At 41.0% G+C, this 22657-nt stretch overlaps 1 protein-coding gene across 1 annotated transcript in view; it reads right to left on the reverse strand.

The window, feature by feature from the left end:
- Positions 1–22657, reverse strand: part of CAP2 (cyclase associated actin cytoskeleton regulatory protein 2) — a 137154-nt gene that overhangs the window by 106831 nt on the left and 7666 nt on the right. Inside the window, exons 2-3 of the mRNA XM_019985925.2 lie at positions 6732–6853; positions 2677–2777 (exon numbers count right to left, since the gene is read on the reverse strand). Coding sequence (XP_019841484.2) covers positions 2677–2777; positions 6732–6852 — 222 coding nt within the window. The 5' untranslated portion in view covers position 6853. The remainder of the gene's footprint in view (positions 1–2676; positions 2778–6731; positions 6854–22657) is intronic.

Here is a 22657-nt window from a genome sequence, read left to right on the forward strand (position 1 = left end):
AATTGTAGCTATTAGTTCCCTTTTTTTGTGGTCTGTTCTGTCAATAGACTATTGACTGTTCAGTAAATTAAGCCCAACCAGCAGCCAACACATCAAGACAGACGTTAAATCATAGCTCGGCTGCCCTTTTTCATTGTTAGTGTCTGTGAAACAGCTTTTACACGCAGGGACAGGAGTTAACGTGATGGACATTTGTGTCATTCTCAAATTTCCATACTGTACAATCAGGTATGTGGGTTTTTTCTTTCCCCTAAGCAACAGGTGTGTTCTTGGAACAAAGTTCAACCCCTACTTCTGGCTTATGGGAGAGGCAGCAGCTGCAAGCTTAATGTCAGTGACACATGGTTCTATAAGAGAGAAAAAATAAACTGCTTGTTTAACGTATTAAAGTCATGGGCAGATGGACAAAAGCTGCCTGAGCTTTCCTTTGTGTTATAGAAACCGAGTCTACACTTTCAGATGACAAGTGTTTTTCTCTCTTTCTCTTCTCTTTCTTCCCTTCTTTCTTCTTTCCCTACCTTCCTTCCTTGTTAAAAAACTAATGAGTGAAAAACACAAATTTCTTTAAGCATTATCTATTCATTATTGAGAATATTCCTTCCTTTGAGTCATGCTGTTCTCAGGCTGATGAGCAGGGAGAAGAAAAAACTTCATATAAATCAAGCTACTCTTTATTGATAACTCACTTCGTTCTACAAAGAATTTAAAGGAACTGTTTACTATGCAGCTTGAAGAGAATTACTTAGTATGCAAACCTTACATTTCTTAAAATGCAAAGTTAAATATACATATTTACAGGCTTCATTATTCCCCAGTAAAAGAACACTACATAGAATTTTGTGACATTACTAATAAGAATTATAATGTACTGTGTACCTCAGAAGTACACATTATATATAATATAATGTCAATATTAATGGTAACAATACTAATTATAATAATTATTATAATAGTTTTCAAGAGAGTAAACTGTTCTTCAATTATATCTCTTTAAGGTCTTGGGGCTGATACTCCATTTTATATGTTAGATTTCAAGTACAATCATGAGTCAACATATCAGAAGCTCAGCCACCATGTTACTGCAGACCAGGTTTCTGTAAACACAGACATCAAGCTCAAGAACAAACCAGAGCAATTCTAGAGTTCTGTGATATATCTCAAGTAGGTCTTACTACACAGACTTTTCTAGAACTCCTGCATATCAGAGCTTCCTTTCTTTTGCCTGTGAGGATTTCAACAGGAATATTTAATAAAAAGGTCCATGAGACTGATCTTCATTTCTCTTAGATGTGATGAGCAAATACATTGCAAATGTGATGAGATAAATGCCTATTTAATTACAATTCTGGAACCAAGGGTATAATCTGAGTTACCAGATCCCCTGGAAGACTGGTATTGAGTGTTGCATATAATGTCTAATTGAAGAAGGAGCAAAAAGAGTGTTGTTTTTTTTTTTAAACTGCAAACCACAACTTTATTCAAGAATCAGATTTTCTGTGAGTCTATACTGAAAATGGTTTTGCCGGGATGCTTTCTTGCTGAGAAATCTATAAGCAGATGGATTTTTAATTCAATCCTTGCAAGAAACAAAGGCAAATGAATAAAAAGTACCTGAATAAATTTTTTTTTTCTTTTAGGTTGTTAATTGGTTTGGCTTTTATTTTCATTAAAAGGACGCAAACAATGTCTAGCCTCAGGGAAAATGCTAAAGATTTTTTAAATGTATAGAAAGTGTCTAAACTGGGAGGCTGGCCTAGATAGCATTAAAAGTCTCTACCAATCAAATTCTACAACTCTGCTTTTCCTCAAGCTGCAGTTTAAAAAACAATTGTGGTAAAATAGACATAATGCAAAATGTATCACATTAACCATTTCTAAAGCATACAGTTCAGTAGTGTTGAGTATATTCACATTGTTATGCATCAGACTGCCAGCATTTCTTCTGGAGTTTAGTATGCATCACAGAAGTAAAACAATACCCATTAAACAAGTTCCTGTTTTTATCCTTCCCTCTAGCCCCTGGCAACCACCATTCTACTTTTTGTTTCTATGAGTTTGACTTCTCTAAATACCTCATATAAATGAAATCATAAGTACCTTTTTTTCTTTTTCCGGCCATGTCACGTGGCTTGTGGGACTGTAGTTCCCCAACCGATGAGAGTGCCAGTTCCTAACCAGTGGACTGCCAGGGAATTCCCCAATACAGTGTCTTTTTGTGACAGGCTTATTTTACTTAGCATAACGTCCTCAAGGTTCATCCATGTTTTCATTGTGTGAGAATTTCCTCTTTTATGAAAGAATAATATTCCATCGTATGCACAGACCACATTTTGTTTATCCATTCATCTGTCAACAGAAACGTGGGTTGCTTCCACATGTTGGCTACTGTGAATAATGCTGCTACGAACATGGATATACAAATATCTCTTTGAGATATTGCTTTCAATTCTCTGGGGTCTATATCCAGAAGTAAAATGGCTGGATCATACGTTAATTCTGTTTTTAATGTTCTGCCATATTGTTTTCCATATGGGCTGCACCTTTTACATTCCCACCAGCAGCACACAAGGGTCTCATTCCCTCCATCCTTCGCCAGCCCTGGTTATGACCATTATTTTAAAAATATTTTAATAGCAGTCAATCTTACCACAGAGTACAACAGAGGAAAGTACTCACATGGGTCTCCACGTCACCAGCCAGGATCCTACTCTTCTTTAAAAACTCAGCCACCATGCTGTTCATCAGTTTGTCGAAGGCCTCCACAGAGGGTGCCACACCTTTAGAAAGGAACATTGTGTTATTCCCTGGTAATTTAGTGAAAGCTGGAACTGCTTTGCCATAAGTAATAGATAAGTCTCATGCCATCCACATCATTTTCTTTCTATTCACTAATTCATTCATTCACCCAATCAGTACTTATTAAACACTTCTCAATGGCTCAAGAAAGCAGTGTTTTCCTAATTTTTTTGTTTTCCTCTATTTTTGTCCTCCTGAATAAGTACTTTCTTTTTAAAAAATCTTTTAATTGGAATATAATTGCTTTACAATGTTGTGTTGGTTTCTGCTGTACAATGAAGTAAATCAGCTATATATACACATATATCCCCTTCTTGAGCCTCCCTCTCACCCACCCAATCTCACCCTTCTAGGTCATCACAGAGCTGAGCTCACTGTGCTATACACAGCAGGTTCCCACCAGCTAATTATTTCACACATGGTAGTGTATATTCATCAATCCCAATCTCCCAATTTGTCCCACCCTTTCCTCCCTGGCTTCTGGAGCCACATGTTCATTCTCTACATCTGCATCTCTATTCCTGCCCTGGAAACAGGTTCATCTGTACCTTCTTTCTGGATTTCATACATATGCATTAATATACAATACGTGTTTTTCTCTTTCTGACATACTTCGTTGAGTAGGTACTTTCACCTGCATGCTTTCACTTGATTCTTCCCCAAACCCATGAGGTAGGTAGCACTGTCACACTTTGATCGACGAGGAAATGAAGATGCAAACAGAGATGTGACTTGTTAAGGGCTATACACCAAGGAAGTGGCAGATCCAAAAACTGATCACACCTTCTGAATCCAAAGCCAGTGTACTTACTTCTACACTGACCTATCCAAGTTCTATAATGACCTTGCAAATAGTTACCAAGATTATTCAGGACAATTAAAAGGTAATAATGAATGCTGGGCAAAGTAGGAAGACAGTTGATTTCACACATTTATTTACTTCCTCCTTCACTTCTCAGGGGGAGAGCAACATTGAGGGTGGGTGTAAAAATGACTGGTGCGCTAACCCACAGTGAATTCTGATCTGCTAAATTACTCTAAAGCTAAAGGGGCAGTGGCCCAAACTGGGGTGCTCTGTATTTCTTTCCCTGACTTTTCATTAAAAAAACTTTTGTCTAAGTCCCTGACAGCATCTCTAATATTGAGAAAGATAATACTGACAAATTCAGCAGTACAGCCTTATAAGATTCAAAGTCAAACTTAGGAGTCCCATTCTTATATTGGACAGAAATATCCAAGCTCATAAATGCATAGGATAAATTTCCTTCCTTTTCCCTGGTTCCCAGTTGCCCTTTCCACAGGCCCAGAGAGTGATGGAAACAGCTGTGCACAGTTCTCTGCACCTACTTCTAAGTCTCACTTCTAGGCAGGGTACTGAAGCTGAGTTATCATCCTAAGTTTAAAATGCAGTGTGTACCAACTTCTATAACATAAAAGAGGTGCAAACCCAAAGATTCCTCATGGATCCATTTGGAAACAGATAAACCTGTTTGTTGCCATAGAAGAGGTCTGAGGGGTCTCTGCTTAGTGTTTAAAGTGGGAAAAGGTTTTAAAATGTGATGGAGGCCTCTACATAGCAGAAGGGACAATGATAAAAGGGAATATTTTTCAATTTCCTTTCATCACTCAGCTCTGCTCACACCTCCTCCGGGCAGCCTTTAATGACCTGTCTTTCTCCCAAGTCTGCATCCTTTGAGCATCTCTTAATCAAAGCATTTGAGGCCCAGAATAGTAATGCATTGAGACTAAAGATTTTGGAAGATTTAGGACTGTGTATAATTCATCTTAGATGCCCCTGCATCTACCACAGTACTTGTCAATTGGCAGGCATGAAAATATTTCTTCAAGAATTGAGCCTAACTTACCTGATTGTCAAAGTAAGCAAAAAACACATCATAAAACACAACATAACACCAGTCTCATAGGGCAGTTCTTTGATCTGTGCATACTATGGATCTGTAATGAACTGGTTCCTTCTACAAGTTTCTTTTTAAATTAAAAAAATTAACCTTAGTTATAACATTATTGTAATGATGGTGTTTACATTTGAAGGTGTAAATGAAGGTGAGAAGATTGTCTTTAAGGATTTGTTAAAAATAAAATTTAGAAAATTACCAAAGCTGACTAATTTAGAAGAAGTGGAAGTGATGTTGTTCAGGATAAGAAAAGATTTTAAGGATGGACATCATTCAGACCTTTTACTAATTATCCTACTAACCAAGTACCTGTCTTCATTTCATACTATCAATAGGATAGTAAATTGCTGGCTAAGTTTTTTTTAAGAGAACTTTAATAACTGGTTTGGAATGTTTTGTTATACTAGAAACTGTGTTTAAATATTTAAGTAATTTAAGTATATGCCTTCCAAATTTGCTTAGCTTATTAATTTCCCCAGGAAATTCTTCTTCTATGAAGAAAGTACAAAGAGCAGTCTAGTACCTCTGTGTGTAAGTGAGGTTTGAATTATTGGGGTTTCTTTTTTCCTTAACTCAGCAACACTACACAGCCTCCTGGGAGTTGGAGTTTATTTTATGTATTCACAGGCTTTATATTTGTGGGCAGCAATCTCAGAAACGTCTTTTGATCACCTGATGCCAAAGGCATAAGGAAACAAAGTCACTGAAGAAGAACACGAAAATATTTCCTTCCAAATAAAGTCTACTGAATCTCATATTCCAACTGTATAGTTAACAAAAAGAAGCTTAAAATGAAATCATAGATGTGTCTCATTTGATGCAGAAAAAACTTACAGGCCCCTGGCAGCTTTCCCTTAAACAACATCCCCTTTCAATTCATTCAGGGCATTTTAATTTTCATTATGTTTGAGGGGTAGGGAGGGGGGAAAAACCCAGCCTGTGCATTTGTGTTCACACAGTAATTTCTGTCCCAGGGCATGTAATGCAAGGCACAGCTCCAAATACGCTTGAAATTCTAGAAGCACCAATGTGGATCTTGCCCAGTGAAAGCTTTTTTTTCTGAAGCCCCCTCTTCCCCAAGGCTTTTCTCAAGCCCCAAAAGACTGACAAAATTCAAAATGGGTCAGATATGGAAGCAATGGGTGTGAGACAAGAATAGAGTTGCCAGATTAAATACACATTGTCCATTTATATTTGAATTTCAAATAAACACAGAATAAATTTTAAGAGGAAGTATGTATCATGCAGTATATCCCATGCAGTATTCAGAATACACTTCAACCAAAAAAAGGTAGTTTGTCTGAAATGCAAATTTAACTGGGTGTCTTGTATTCTTATTTGCTAAATCTGCAACCTTAGACAAAAAGAATTTGGAAAAATTACTGTAGATAACAGATTTGACCACGCATAGTATCTTTTTAAAGAAGTAGTTAACTTTTTATATGTTTGTTCACATTATTTTTTAACTCTTTTTAAAAATGTGTGGCATTAGCATATAATTTTTAAAACATATTTGGTGAGGAATGGTAAACGTAAAGCAATGTGATGTGATCATGCTACCTCGAAATAATATTTGGTTTCACATCAGATTCTCTTCCTTCAAAACTGTAGTTCTTACACTTAATGACTTGTTCTCTTTAAAATTAAAATGCACAGAATGATAATTTCTTCCAATTTACAGTCTAATAGAGAACATTAGCTTCTTTTTGATAATGACTTAGATAATATACTTAGTCACTGAATGTGGAAGAGCAGTATAAACACTAAAAGAAAAGAATAATAACATTCAGCTCATGCATTGTACTGTTAACAGGCACAGATAGAGGTAATTTTTGTGGACTGTGGATTGAGACTTTCTTTTTCTTTTTGGGGGGGATCGCTTGCATCTGGTTAACGTCATGGTCACATGGAAAGGAAGAAATGGAGGAGTTAAAGTTCATAGAAATGTTTCATGAAAACTCAATGATGGAAACAAAGTGACCCACAAAGAGACCAGTAATGACAACTGTGCAGTCCTACCTCCGTTGACACCGTTAATTTCCCCGCAGTCCCCAGGAGGCCTGTGTGACCCTGCAGACAGCAACTCCAGCCGGCCAACAGCCCGCTCCAGTCTTTCCATGAGCCCCTGCATCTCTGCCATCCTAGGAAAATGCCGGCACAAATGGAGGCCATGTGAGCATCAGGGAGGATTAGCAAGCTGACACCATTAAACTTAACAGCAGCGAGAAGGAAAATAAAAATTATTCGGAATGGCTATGGCTTTAATTACCTCGAGAGTATTTTTATATGTCAGGGAAATAGGTGAAATTCAAAAAAACATAAAACTTACAGCAGAATAAAAACTAATTACATTGAGCTCATCTTATTTTCTATTCAATTCAGGGATGTTTATAAGAATCATATTGCAATACACAAATATTCACTCTCTATACCATTATCATGTGTCTCCATGGATGCTTCTTTATTCTACGATGAATTGATGCATAACATTTACTTAAAAGACTGTGAACCATTGCACTTGAAAATATGTGGGTTATTTTCAAGTATCTTTTGATATTGATTTCTAACATAATTCCATAGTGATAAGAGAACAGACTCTGTATGATTTCAATACCTTCAGACCATGAAAATTTTGTGCCTTGTTTTATGTCCCTGGATATGTTCCAGTTTCTCCTAGTTTATAGCCTATGGGAACTTGAATAGAATTTATATCCTACTATTGTGTGAAAATTATATAAATCTTAATTATGTTGAATTGGTTCATGGTGCTTTTCAGGTCTACTATATCCTTCTACTTTTCTGTATATTTGTTCTCTTAATTTTTGAGAGTTTGATACTCAAACTCCAACTAAAAATCTCAATTTATCTACTTAAAAATAATTGTAATATATAAGAACTATATGTAACTGTGTTCTGTATTTTCCAAGTCTCCTATAAATGTGCTATCATACTTTCATAATTTAAAAAATAAGGAAGAGAAAAAAATCCCATGAACATATATCTCATAATTAACATTACCAACATTCCTGCTAAATGGTGTCAGCATGTTTTATCTATTTCCAATAATTCTGTTAAAGTATAATTCTACAGGGGACACTAAACCCAGTGATAACCCTTGCTTACTCAATTATCTTAAACCAAAGAGCCCAGCACAGAAGAAGTATGCGTTTATCAAACTGTATCATTTGGCAACAGATGCCATTCCCTCCAAGGGCTGTCTTCTACTTATTATCATTGGCTTCAGTGTTAATTGTTTTAAATTATTTTTTAATAGTGTAGGTTTTAGTTTAAAATAATAAGAATGAGAGAACATCCCTGGTGGTCCAGGGATTGGGAGTCTGCCTGCCAATGCCAGGGACACAGGCTCAACGTTTGTTCCAGGAGGATTCCACATACCATCAGGCAACTAAGTCTGCACTGCAGCTAGAAAAATCCAGCAACGAAGACCCAGCAGAGCCAAAACTAACAGTAAAAAATACATGAACAGATAAATAAAATAATAAAAATGGTTATTTCCATTTTCCGCTGGTTATTTTTAGAATAAAATTTAGATTTTGTTGGGGTTGTTTTTGGACACATGGATCTTTAGCTACCCAACACTCCTGGCTGGGATAAATTGGTTTCGAAGCTAAGGGACTGAGAATAAAAGTGGGCTGGGTATCTACCCCTCCTGCGTTCAAACAGATCTTCGATAGCTACACTTAGTGTACATGTGTGTGTGTACTCAGTCGCTCAGTTGTGTCTGAGTCTTTGTGACCCCATGGACTGTAGCCCGTCCAGGCGCCTCTGTCTATGGAACTTCCCAGGCAAGAATACTGGAGTGGGTAGCCATTCTTTCTCCCGGGGATCTTCCTGACCCAGGAATCCAATCTGGGTTTCCTACATTGGCAGGCATATTCTTTCCCACTGAACCACCAGGAGGCCCACACAGGATATACTTTAAAATTACTGGCCCTGGAATGTAATGTTGTTAAGGCCACCTCTGATGAACCCAATCTAATTTGGCCAGGTTCATCAGATTCAGGTATATGTACCATAACTGACCGTACCAACCTATGACTGCTTTGGGCAAAATCAGGCTGCTGCCCCAGACAGAGGAAGACATGTCTCATCTCAATCAGTGTCTGGACTTCTCACTCCTTCTTTTCAAGTCTTTACTGAGTCTGTTACAATATTGTTTCTGTTTCATGTTTTGGTTTTCTGGCCATGAGGCATGTGGGATCTTAGCTTCTGAAGATCAAACCCACACCCCCTGCACTGGAAGGCAAAGTCTTAATCACTGGACTACCAGGGAAGTCCCACTTCTTCTCTTATGAACTCTCCAAGTATCATCCTGAGCCAAAGAGGACTAGCACACTCCTATACCAGAGACAACACTTCTCCAGAGTGTGGAGAAATCTCATTGCTCTAAGATGTGTAAATATTTTCCACTGCTTCTGGGAACCAGGTAAGGTGTTTCTTTTTTGTATTTTGTATTCCATTAGTTCTGAGCATAAGCTTAATGACATGCCACTGCCATTTTCTAACAGCGAGGTTATACGCATCAAAACACGTGGATGGCTCTGTAAGTCTGTGTCCCAAATGTCAGATGGTCACCAGATACAGACAGGGGAGTTCACTGTCTATTTTGGAAAGTCATCGCCTCTGAAACTGCCAGCAGCTACTCTTTAAAAATATGGGGCAGTGTTCTGTGTGCAGCTGAAATCAGCATCTAATCCCAAGAGGATTCAAAATTAGAAGTTTCTCATCTATTCTCTTCTTCAACGTCAGAGCTTTTGCTTCCATCGCAATTGAAAAAAAAAAAAAAGAGGAGGGAGAAGAAATTTATTTGCGCTCTTTATGTAATTTAACAAGGGAACTGGGTATCCTGTAGGTGGGTGAAGGCCAACTGAGAAATGATAAAAGCCCCTGGATCTTTTAATAGTTGCCCATCTGTTCACAGTTATCTATGTTCCCTGTTACTCAACGTGCCAAATGTTACCACCGTGGACCTCGCCCGTGATACAAAAACAATGTGTTTGCTTTGTTAGCAAGGTCTCTCTGCCCCTCAATGGAGAAGCACTAACCACCCCCAGCCGCTCCCAGAGCTGTTCGGGAAGGCCTGGGACATTTCACACATAGGACTGCTGTCCCTGATGGTGGCTTAATCAGCCTCCCTGACAAGATTCAAACTCACACTATCTCACAGTGCTCCATATGTTGAAAGACAACAGGAGTGAGCCCATAAACTGCAGGGCCGGGCAGATTGGTGTGGAATGCAGTCTAAAAGCGAATCAGATGTCACTTCATGTAAGATCACCAGGAGCTGAAGTCTGGCCATGGCCTCTGAAGAGGTCAAAACAGTGCTCATGCAAGGAAGCTGGAAAGATGCCTCTGGGTTTTAAATTTTAGACCGGTATCTAAGAGACATGCAGAACAAATAAAAGAAAGACGACACCAGGATATCAAAAATACACGAGCATTCCCAGGGCAAATGACGGAGTCCAAGACGGCTGTGCTCTCTTCTCCTCCCCACTCACCCCCCACCCCCGCACTGCCCCATACCACACCACACACACACACACACACACACACACTTCCCCCACATGTGCGCTCAGCTGGCAGCTGGGCTCTCAAGAATGAAGAAAGGACAGACCTACAGATTCTCCACATTCCTCCCAGGCAGTTCCATTCGCCTTGGTTCTCCAAAGTGGATTTAGCCACGTTCAGATGAGGAGGTGGGGAGCCAGGAATGAAGAATTAGGCTGAGGAAGTGGAGAGGACGGTCAAAGCAAATGTAGGCAGCAGGGTCAGAGGAAGTAATGTGTCAAGGCCAGGTGGACAGACAGATGAGCCTGGGTCAGGAAGCCAGCAGAGGAGGGGGACAGGGCAGAATGGCTGAAGCTGAGATATTCTAAGACTCTGAGGAGATGCAAAGAGAAACCAGATACACAGCTGGACAACCAAGAGACTGGCTTAGACAATACAGCTCAAACTTGGCCTCCACATTTTCTAGTCATTCTAACTCAAGTAGAAGCCAACTCTAAGCTGAAGTTCCCCTATAACCTACAGCTTACAGAGAAGAAGCCCAAACATTTGACCAGAGAGTGAGGATGGGTGGGAAAAAAAAGGGAGAGGAACATGGAATTACATGACTGTCTCTTTTGAATGTTTAGGAAATTATACTTGAGATGAATCTTAATTTCTTATTTTGTATTAATTTTTAAGTATTTTATTTTGAATTTCTTTATAATGGGAATGGTAACTCATCCTTGTCATTTTCTCTTATCTGAATTACCCCTTACTTTTTAAAAAGTTTTTTATTTTTATCAAAGAATGCACATAACGTAGAGTCAATAATTCTACAAGGCTTATCACAAAAACCACAACAGTCCCCTGAATGCCTTCTTCCATTTTTTGCCTTAAGAGTCAACCATGTTCAATTATTTCAGCTGTTTCTTTTAGTAATTACCTCCTTATCTCTAAGTAGCATGGTTCTATCTCTACATCTTGTTTGTTTCCTTCAGTTTTAGGCATTATCCATTGAGTTCCCTCCAGAAACATGAGGGTTTACTTTTCTCTTGCTTAATCTCCACCAGCACATCAATGCACATTTCCTCTTGTCCCATCCTCCCAACACTATGATATCACAATTTTTCTGTGACTCGTCATCAGTGTTAAAACAATTATGACTATTCACAGCTGAGTCATGAGGTATGCTAAGATCGTGTTCCATTTTTGCACAACCTGTTTTCCTACAGCTATGATGTTCAGCTTCTCAGTTTTCTTTATACTTAATCACTCATCTCCAAGCTTTTCCAGGAGTTGAATAAGTCTCCTTTCCACAGGGCCAAACACACTCGGAATTGTCTTAGCTGTTTCTTTTCAGAGGCATCTCTTCTGGAGATCACTCCAACTGCAAGACTGTTCTGCAGGCCTGCTACACACCTGTCCCCTGGGGTCCGCCTCTACCTTCACTCTCCCCCCTCTCCCTCCAGTGCAGTATCACCTGTTGCTTGAATTTTACATCTTCCTCTTTCTTGAGATACTTTCTTAACTGGGAAGAGTATTACCCTCGAAAACATGTACATAAAAGGGCAATTTTTTTGAGACCTTAGCAGTCTGATAATATCTATACTTTGCCCTCACATGTGACTACTGGTTTGGTAGAGTATAGAATTCTAGGCTGGAAATTTTCCTTGCAATCTTGAAGTTTTCACTCCATTCTCTTCTAGCTTCCTAGGCAGCTGCTGCTAAGTCCAAAGCCATTCTGATCCTTCTTCCTTCGGATGTAATCCGTGTTTTCCTTTCTGGAGGAAGTTTATGGGATCTTCTCTTTATCCCCAGTGTTTTGAATTTTCATGATGATGTGCTCTGTTGTTGATCAAACATTTTTTGTCCCCAAATATTTTCTTATCAATGATTTTCAGGAGTGTAGAAAAGATTGGAGAATGAACAGTGCATATAGTTTGTCTCTGGGTGAGTTAATAAAACAAGTCTATTTGTTTTCAAACAAAGAAGTTAGCATTCTAAATATTTAAACAATTCAAACTTCTCTTACATCAACTGCATACATTTACAAAAACTTCATACAGCTGATCAGTATTTTCTCATATACTGTTCTTGGAATAATAAGGTGTTCTGGAGACAGTTTCCTAGGAGGAGAGGTAGCTGTCATTGTTTTTATTTACTTATTTATTTGTTTTTGGATGTGCTGGGTCTTCGCTGCTGTGTGGGCTTTTGTCTAGTTGCGGCAAGCGAGGGCTACTCAACAGTTGCCGTTTGCGAGCTTCCCGTTGTGGCGGCTCCTCTCGTTGCAGAGCACTGGCTGTAGGGCACGTGGGCTCACTAGCTGTGGCTCCTGCGCTGGAGCAAAGGCTCAGTAGTCGTGGTGCATAGGCTTAGTCGCTTTGAGGCATGTGGGATCTTCCCAGACCAGGAATCAAATTTGTGTGTCCTGCAGTGACAGGTGGATTCTTTACCACTGAGCCCCCAGGGAAATCCAGCTGTTAGTGTTTAAAAATACTATTTTTTTTTTCCTCATTGGTCATCTTATAAAACCCATTGTTAAATTGCAGATATTTAGTTCCTAATATTATTTACCTTTAGGGCTTCTCAGGTGGTGCTAGTGGTAAAGAACCCACCTGCCAATGCAGGGAGATACAAGAGACATAGTTTTGATTCCTGGGTTGGGAAGATCCCCTGGAGGAGGGCACGGCAACCCACTCCAGTATTTATGCCTGGAGAATCCCACGGACAGAGGAGCCTGGGGGGCTACGGTCCATAGGGTCGAAAAGAGTCCAACATGACTGAAGGGACTTCTCACACACACACACACACACACACTGTCCAATTTTATGTCCAGTGTCCAATGTTATGCCAATAGTACAATGACTACACTTAAAACATAGGAGAAACAGTATTCCTATCCTTTTTTTCATAGTGGTTTCCAGAATGGGAGAGTTCCCTACACTTTTTAACCTTTTTATAAAGTCTCAATTGTTTTGCTCATCTTTAACTGGGGTAGCATAGAGGTGGCCTGGCTTTGGAATTATTAGCTGGAGGACTTTGGAAAAAGAGTTTAATTTGGTTTTACTTTAGTTACCACCTGTACATAGGATTGCTATAAACATGCATACCAAAACATAAAAAGTCTGGCACGAGGTCAGTGACAGACATGTCAGCTACTGTCATGAAAATCTCCCATCTCCACCTTGCTCTCATGGGAATAGTTAGCCTACACACTGCTACATCAAGCTGTCATGAACTTGAAACACTGAGCAATCATCTAGAAGATCTAAACAACGGAAATGACTAGCTGAAAACTTCAGGTCAATACACCTTTATCATTATTTTTTTCAACATTTCACTTTCTTCTGTCAATGTACTTATTCCTTCAACATTTCTAAAAGAGATTTTCTCAAGTCTATGTGTAATGGTTATTACAAAAACAAAAATTTTCCTGTGTAATTAGTAATTTTATAGTCACAGTTCCCCCCCACCCCAAACATTTTTATATGACTTTTGCTTTTAGTTAGTCCTCTGAGGACATCTCTGTGGAACTATTTTTTTGGGGAAAAAAAAAACAACACCCTCCTTCATCCCTCCTGTTTTCTCTATCAAACCATCTTATGTTCGGTGGCAAGAGGTCTGCTAAGTTCCTAGCTACTCAGTCTAACCAGTTATGAAAAGCAGCTTCCGTAGCTACCTTGAATACTGACACCCCCATGGCACAGAGGAAGTAGTGATAAGCCCAGAATAGCAGCCTGCTGCTGCTGCTGCTGCTGCTAAGTCGCTTCAGTCGTGTCCGACTCTGTGCGACCCCATAGACGGCAGCCCACTAGGCTCTGCCATCCCTGGGATTCTCCAGGCAGGAACACTGCAGTGGGTTGCCATTGCCTTCTCCATTGTGTGAAAGTGAAGTTGCTCAGTTGCATCCGACTCGTAGGGACCCCATGGACTGCAGCCTACCAGGCTCCTCCGTCCATGGGATTTTCTAGGCAAGAGTACTGGAGTGGCTTGCCATTGCCTTCTCCGAATAGCAGCCTATTTGTCTGTACTACACCCTTGGTATCTACGAGACAGACTGCTGAATGCAAATGCCTCCTCGTGCCATTTTTTCTGCTAGCACATGTATACCTTGCCTCAAAAGGAAACCAGTACAAGCTTCCCATGGGCTGAGGTTGTATCTCACTTTCTTTGTATCTCCCACTGAGTCTGCATGCTGCTGGGTGCATGGAGAACTCTATACATATTTTTTGATTGACTAATTAATTGGCTACCCCTCACTGCCTTTCCCTCGCCTGCCCACTCACTGGTATAATCCTAGATCAGGTGGAAAGCCAGATTTTTGCAGAAGAAATTTCCATTTAAAAGGAGACACAAGATTAGTTTTTCCTACGGAGACCTACAGTGTCTTCCTCCCGTGATAGGAAAGAGCATGCCTGCTCCCTCCAATGTGAACCTTCGGTTTTCCATAGTTCATTTTGCTGTTGTTGTTTTGTTTGCTTTTTAATTTTTAGTTGCACCCTGTAGGATGTGGGACCTTAATTCCCTGACCAGGGGTCAAATCCATGCCCCCTGCATTGGAAGGGAGAGTCTTAACCACTGGACCACTGGGGAAGTCTCTCTATGGCTCTTTTTCTTTAGGTTTTCAGAATTTTAAAAAAACTCCATATTGTCTATACAGTTTTATAAATTTCCCACAGCAAATTCATAAAACAAATAAATACTACTTTGGGAATATTTTCAGGTTAATAAAAGAGCCAAGTCTTCTGGGTTGCTGGTTTAAACTTCTAACTAGACCAAAGATGCAGAAATACTCATGGGGAGTTTCTCCTCTATAAGAGAAACCCAGATCCAAGGGATTTCAAAGATCACGAGCCTAACATTAAATAGAAAATAGACTTGAAGTGACAGGAAATTGAAGACTGTCAAGCTTTTTCTTAGGGTAAGGCTGGGCAGTTGGCTTTTATGTGAGCTCTCTGCAAACAATAAAAAGTCACAATGGACTACTTTCTCTATGCTGCTGCTGCTGCTAAGTCGCTTCAGTCGTGTCCGACTCTGTGCGACCCCACAGACGGCAGCCCACCAGGCTCCCCCGTCCCTGGGATTCTCCAGGCAAGAGCACTGGAGTGGGTTGCCATTTCCTTCTCCAATGCAGGAAAGTGAAAAGTGAAACTCAAGTCTCTCAGTCGTGTCCCACTCTTAGCAACCCCGTGGACTGCAGCCGACCAGGCTCCTCCGTCCATGGGATTTTCCAGGCAAGAGTACTGGAGTGGGGTGCCATCACCTTCTCCGACTTTCTCTATAAGTTCACCCAAATTCAAAAATATTTGGTTAACTATCTTCACACCAGACTTTCCTAGATTGTGGTTTCTCTTTATTGAGACTATTGAGACAATTATCTGTTCTTTCCTCTGTAACCTACCAGTCACTGGGGGAAGTGATCCTGTGGTTCACTATTACTAATTAGGGTAATGGTATGTATAGAAGAAACAAATCATGGCATTATTCATCCGTTCATTGACTGGCTCACTAAATACGCTGTATCATTCATCAAGATAGTCCCCACTATCTGCTATGAAAATACTCGTACATAGAAAATCAAGAGCAATTAAAATACACATCCTTCCAGCTGTAGTGGTAGGAGGCTGCAAGCAGACACTGCTCAGTCAAGTCAGAGAGTTGTTCCATAAGACACACATTCACATTGTCAAGGTACCTGCCTTCATCTTTCCCTTAGTCTCCAAAGGGACCGTCTGGAGCCAGTTTCTCACCAAACAGCAAAAAAGTCACCATTTTTATTATTTTTTAAATATGTATTTATATTTTTTATTTGGCTGCGCCGGGCCTTGGTTGCAGCACGTGGGATCTTTCAGCTGAGGCATGTGGGATCTAGTTTCCCAACCAGGGTTTGAACCCAGGTACCCTGCATTGGGAGTGGGAGTCTTAGCCACTGGACCACCAGGGAGGTCTCAAAGCCACTGTTTTCTTTTTACTGCAAAGAAGTTTCAAGAGTCTTTAAGCTCTGAAACAGTGGAATCAGAAGAGGAGAGATCAGAGAGTTACATGAATAAAAGAGCACTTTAAATTTTTCACAGAACTGGAGAAAATGCGTATGATCCTGATTAGCCAACTGATTCCTATAAAGCCTCTAACAATGTTCCACTGCAGAGAAAAAAGCAAACAAGCAAACTTCAGCTTGATTTTCAAAAGGCCCTCACCCTACCACTACAACTCACCAGGTTCCTAAGAGTCCATCAGTGAGACAACTCACCCCTTCCCAAATACAACCCCACAACCCTTCTATACTACAGTCCTGGCATTTCCACTTCTCGAAGGACCCCTTCAGGCCCTGATGCACACAGGCTTTGAATCCCAACCCTCTAAGAGGTCATCCCTCATCCTACCCATCAGAGATAACCTTCCTGGAAGTACTTCCTGTCGTGTCCACCAAATGCAGAGTTGGGTGCAGAAGGACGTCATAAACAAACCACATAGAGAAATGACCTCCTCAGCCCATTTGCCCTCTCCACACTGTGGCATCACTCCCCAGAACCATCCCTGTTCAGTCTATTAGTACAAATACTTCTTCTCTAAGTTGGAATCTCTAAAGATGAGAGGCTAGGACTCATAACTTGACTTAGTGGAAAAAGTATTTTTGGTATCAGAGAATCTTAATTTGAGACCCAATCCCTTTATTGACAACCTGTGTGACTCTGGGTAGACTGCTTAACCTGAGTCTCAGTTTTCTCACTTCCAATACACGAACTCATCCCTTCCTCTTCATTCGGACTTACGATAATTGTATGTGTCTTGAGCAGAGTTCCCGGGGCTACATATATGGATGAGACACAGATTCTATTTTCAAGGCACCATGATTTCCCTAGGGAGCAGATGGTTTGGCTGTTAAGGACAGCTGGCCCTGAAGAACACCAGGACACAGGGCACTGGGCTATTTCAGCAGAAGAGAGTCCAGCGGAATCAGAAACCGTGTGGGACGTCTAACTATATCTTAAAGGCTGGTGCTGTGCCCTGACTTGGGGTGATGGGGCTGGGTAAGGACAGAGACATAAAATCACAGACTCTGAATGCTAACTGGGACCAGAACAGATCCCTAACACATTCCATTCCTGAAGCAGGTGCTCTCTTAGCTAAGCATGAAGTAAGGACCTTTTGCTGGAGACCTATTGCTCTCCCTTCCCACCCACTTTCTGCACTCCTATGGTATTGAGGACTCTTTCTATTCCTGAGCTTTTCTATTTGCTGTTGTTTTGCTCTGCTGAGGCCATGGAGGAGGGAGAGGTCAAAGAGAGGCTTCTAGGGCTTCCCCCCAGGGCCACATTCTGGCACTGGGTAAAGGACGGTGGAGCCCCCTGGCCAGGCTGCCAGGGCCCAGGCAGGCCTTCCATGGACTTTTGTTCCTCCTTAAAGTAAGCGTATTGTTCGCCTTGTACCCAGAATACACAAAGAACACCTGAAACTCAATGAGAAGGAGACAAGTACACCAACTTAAAAGCGGGCAAAATATTTGAAGAGACGTTTTTCCAAAGAAGATATGCAAATAGCCAACACTGCCTATAAAAACACTCAACATCAAGTCACCAGGAAAATCCTAATCAAAACCACGACGACACCAGGTTATCTTTTCTATCTGTAACCACCGGGTTATACCTTCACTAGGGGAACTGAAAATACCCACTAGGATGGCTACAATCAAAGAGACAAACAACATCAAGTGCTGGTAAGGTTGTGAAGAAATTGGAACCTTCCTACATTGCCGGTGGGAATGTAAAATAGTGCAGCTGCTGTGGAAAAAGGTTGGAAGTTTCCTAAAAAGTTAAGCACATTTTTACCATACTGTTCAGCCATTCTATTCATATTTACCTACTTAAGAGGGATGAAAACATATATCCAGAGATGGCCCTGGTGGTCTAGAGGCAAACACTCCCTGCTCCTAATGCAGGGGGCCTGGGTTTGATCCCTGCTCAGGGAACTAGTGGAGAAGGCAATGGCACCCCACTCCAGTACTCTTGCCTGGAGAATCCCATGGGCAGAAGAGTCTGGTAGGCTGCAGTCTATGGGGTCGCACAGTCGGGCATGACTGAAGGGGCTTAGCAGTAGCAGGGAACTAGATCTCACATGCCATAACTAAGACCCAGTCAAATAAATAAACATTAAAAAAAGAAAAATGTGTGCACACACACAAAGACTTGTACACAAATGTTTATGACAACATCATTCACAATGGCCACACACACACACAAGATGGAAACAACCCAAATGTCCATCAACTGAAAGATGAATGAACAAAATGTGGTCCATCCGTACAATGGAGTATTATTCAACAATAAAAAGGAGTGAAGTATGGACACATACTACAACATAAACAAACCTCAAGAACACTATGCTTGGTGAAAGAAGCAGACACAGAAGACCGTGTATTGTATAATTCCATTTATATGACTTTCCAGAAAAAGCAAATCTGTAGAGACAGAAAGTAGTTTAGTGGGTGCCTTGGGTTAGGGAGGGGCTTCCCTGGTTGCTCAGAAGGTAAAGAATCCACCTGCAATGTAGGATACCTGGGTTCAAATCCTGGGTTGGGAAGACCCCTAGAGAAGAGAACAGCTACCCACTCCAGTACTCTGGCCTGGAGAATTCCATGGACGGGGAGCCTGACAGGCTACAGTCCATGAGGTTGCAGAGTTGGACACGACTGAGTGACTTTCACTTTCACTTTGGGGCTGGGGAGAGAAATGGGGAGTGACTGCAAATGGGTACAAAATTTCTATTTGAAGAGATAGAAACGATCTAAGCCAGGATTGTGGTGGCTGTTGTATAATGCACTAATAATCATTGAATTGTGCACTTTAAGTGGGTAATTTTACGGTATGCAAAATTATACCTCAATAAAGCTACAAAATGGAGAAGGAAATGGCAACTGACTCCAGTATTCTTGCCTGGAGTATCTCATGGATGGAGGAGCCTGGCAGGCTACAGTCATGGGGTCGCAAGAGTCATATACAACTTAGCAACTAAACCACCACTGCCACCAAAGCTACAAAAAAACAAAACAAAAATAAGTACTTCTTTTTCTAAAGAGGTGGTTGAAAACTGGTTAAATCTGAGGGATTCTGGCACTCTCATCTCCCTACAAAGTCACAGGTAGTAATTAAACTTGACCAGAGGTTGCTCTGAATGGCCACACCCCTCACTCCTGGAACTAGTTGTAGGGGCCAAAATACTTGACGTTCAAAATACTTGACCACTTCCATACTTGACTTCGATTTACTACTTATGACAAGATCAGTTTTTAAATAGAGCTGTGGACCACCAGAAGATGCAAAGTTCTTTTTCGCTCTTTGGACCTGGGAGCTTAGAGTAAAGGGGAAAGAGAGAAAGAGAAGCAGAAAGGAAAGAATGGTGAGGGATGGGGGAAAAGTGGAAAAAGGGAGTAAGAAAGGAGGAGGGGCTCCCAGAGACCATTCAGAGGGAATATGCTCACCACAGCCTGTCTCTAAACTGTGTTCAAATGCAAGAGGCAACTCCTGACCCTGAAGGATAAACAGCAGCAGGAGTATTGAGAAGGGCAATCAACACTGGGAAAAGGAATCCATTTGGGAGTGCATTTCTGGGCTTGTTCCTCTTTTCTCTTCAGAGGTGACTTGCAGTTGGAACTGCACACAGAATACAAGCAACAAAAACTCTGAGAGAGGGCTTCCCTGGTGGTCCAGTGATTAAGGCTCTGCGTCACCAATGCAGGGAGTGTGGGTTCGATCCCTGGTCGGGGTAGTCATCCACGCTGCATGGTGCGGCCAATGAAAAAACAAACAAAAAAATCTCTGAGAGAACCCTCCTCTTTTCAATCAGAAGCCTTGAAAAGGAGGCCCATATAAATGGAAGGATGTCAGGGAAAGTCTGGATTGCTTGGGTTTTTTCCCTTTTTTCTTTTCCAAGAGTGGCTGCCCATCAGAGAACTGTATGGTAGAAGAGCAAGCAGCAGCACAGACAGCTAAAATACCTCCCAAAAATCCTAATCGTATTGCCAGAGGAGCAGGGAAAGGGCCCTTTGTGATCCAAAGAGTGTAGTCAGAATCCCTGTCATTCTCCCCTCTTATTTTCTGTTACTTCTTTGTCCTAAGGATGGCCCCTGTTTGGGGAAACTGAACGGCAGCAGCAGAAGTAGCTAACACCTCAACAGAAACCTAGTCCTTCTGGCCAGAAGAGCAGCAAAAGGATCCCAGGGGAAGGGGAGTGTGGGAGGAATCTCAGAATGGAGACAGCTGAAGAAGGGGGTCCCCTGACGTTGTACATGAACCAGTGGACACCCCCCAGTCTCACCCCTGAGCTATGTATGTGTAGGACAGATCCAAAGGCTTTGAGAACTGAACTACGATTTAAGTTCTGCTCAAATCTCACTGCTCAAGTCCCAGACTAACCCCTAAACAGTGCTTCCATGGGATCCAACGCAACAGAGCAAAGGCTTTGAAAACTGAACTGATATTGGAACCATTCCCACAGGATGCAAGATAGAACTGTGTTGATTGCTTGGTAAAAGAAAACACTGAGCATTTCAAAAGGACCCAGAGGTCTCACAACATAATACTCAAAATGTTCAGAATTCAGTTAAAAAAAAATTATCAGTAACATGCAGGAGACCAGGAGAACATGGTCAACCCTTAAAAGAAAAGACAATTATCACATGCCAACTCCAAGATGATACAGATGTTGAAATTATCAGATAGATTACAGAAGCTGTTTTTAACTATGTTCTAAGAAATGAAGGTAAACACTCTCAACATAAATTGAAAGATCAGAGTTCTCAACAGAGACACAAAACCTACAAGAAAGAAACAAGTGAAAATTTTAGAACTGAAATATACAATAACAAGTACAAAATGTATGGGATGGGATCAAAAGCAGCACAGAGATGACAAAGAAAATGTCAATAAACTTGATGTAGATATTATCCCATCTAAAGAAGAGAAAAAAGTTGAAGAAAAAAGTGCCGCCGCCGCTGCTGCTGCTAAGTCGCTTCAGTTGTGTCCGACTCTGTGTGACCCCATAGACGGCAGCCCACCAGGCTCCCCCGTGCCTGGGATTCTCCAGGCAAGAACACTGGAGTGGGTTGCCATTTCCTTCTCCAATGCATGAAAGTGAAAAGTGAAAGTGAAGCTGCTCAGTCGTGTCCGACTCCTAGTGACCCCATGGACTGAAGCCTACCAGGCTCCTCCGTCCACGGGATTTTCCAGGCAAGAGTACTGGAGTGGGGTGCCACTGCCTTCTCGGGACAAAAAAGTGAACTGAGCCTAAAAAGCCTGTGGGATAATACAAAAAGGTTTGATATTAGTGTCACTGGAATTTCTGGAGAGGACAAAGAGACTGAGGTAGGAAACATACTTGAAAAAATAACAGCCAAAAACTTCCCAAACTTGGAGAAAGCTATACATTTACAGATCCAGAGTGCTATCTGTCTGGTTATTATACACATACATATACACAAATGCAATGCATTACAGAGAATGCCTCCAAGTGAAGAACAAGAAAAATGAATAAAGATATTAACATAACTGCCTGAAAATAAATAAATAAAATGTACTGGGCTATCATCCTCTTTGGAGAGGTGTCACAAGTATCAAGAACTTGACCTTTCAAAAATCTCTGAATCTAGTAAAATAAGGAGTCACTATCAAGCAATGAATCAGTTAATTTATCAACACTAAACCTGCAGAAATGGTTTGCCACATCACAGACTCTTATTTTCAATCTTCAGCAGTATGTGAACCATAAACTTCCAGATGTTCAAGCTGGTTTTAGAAAAGGCAGAGGAACCAGAGATCAAACTCCCAACATCCACTGGATCATCGAAAAAGCAAGAGAGTTCCAGAAAAACATCTATTTCTGCTTTATTGACTATGCCAAAGCCTTTGACTGGGTAGATCACAATAAACTGTGGAAAATTCTTCAAGAGATGGGAATACCAGACCACCTGAGCTGCCTCTTGAGAAATTTGTATGCAGGTCAGGAAGCAACAGTTAGAACTGGACATGGAACAACAAACTGGTTCCAAATAGGAAAAGGAGTATGTCAAGGCTGTATATTGTCACCCTGCTTATTTAACTTCTCTGCAGAGTACATCATGAGAAATGCTGGGCTGGAGGAAGCATAAGCTGGAATCAAGACTGCCAGAAGAAATATCAATAACCTCAGATATGCAGATGACACCACCCTTATGGCAGAAAGTGAAGAACTAAAGAGCCTCTTGATGAAAGTGAAAGTGGAGAGTGAAAAAGTGGGCTTAAAGCTCAACATTCAGAAAACGAAGATCATGGCATCCGGTCCCATCACTTCATGGCAAATAGAAGTGGAAACAGGGGAAACAGTGGCTGACTTTATTTTTCTGGGCTCCAAAATCACTGTAGGTGGTGATTGCAGTCATGAAATTAAAAGACGCTTACTCCTTG

The sequence above is a fragment of the Bos indicus genome, chromosome 23 (genome assembly GCF_029378745.1).
Source record: "Bos indicus isolate NIAB-ARS_2022 breed Sahiwal x Tharparkar chromosome 23, NIAB-ARS_B.indTharparkar_mat_pri_1.0, whole genome shotgun sequence".
Classification (NCBI taxonomy): domain Eukaryota; kingdom Metazoa; phylum Chordata; class Mammalia; order Artiodactyla; family Bovidae; genus Bos; species Bos indicus.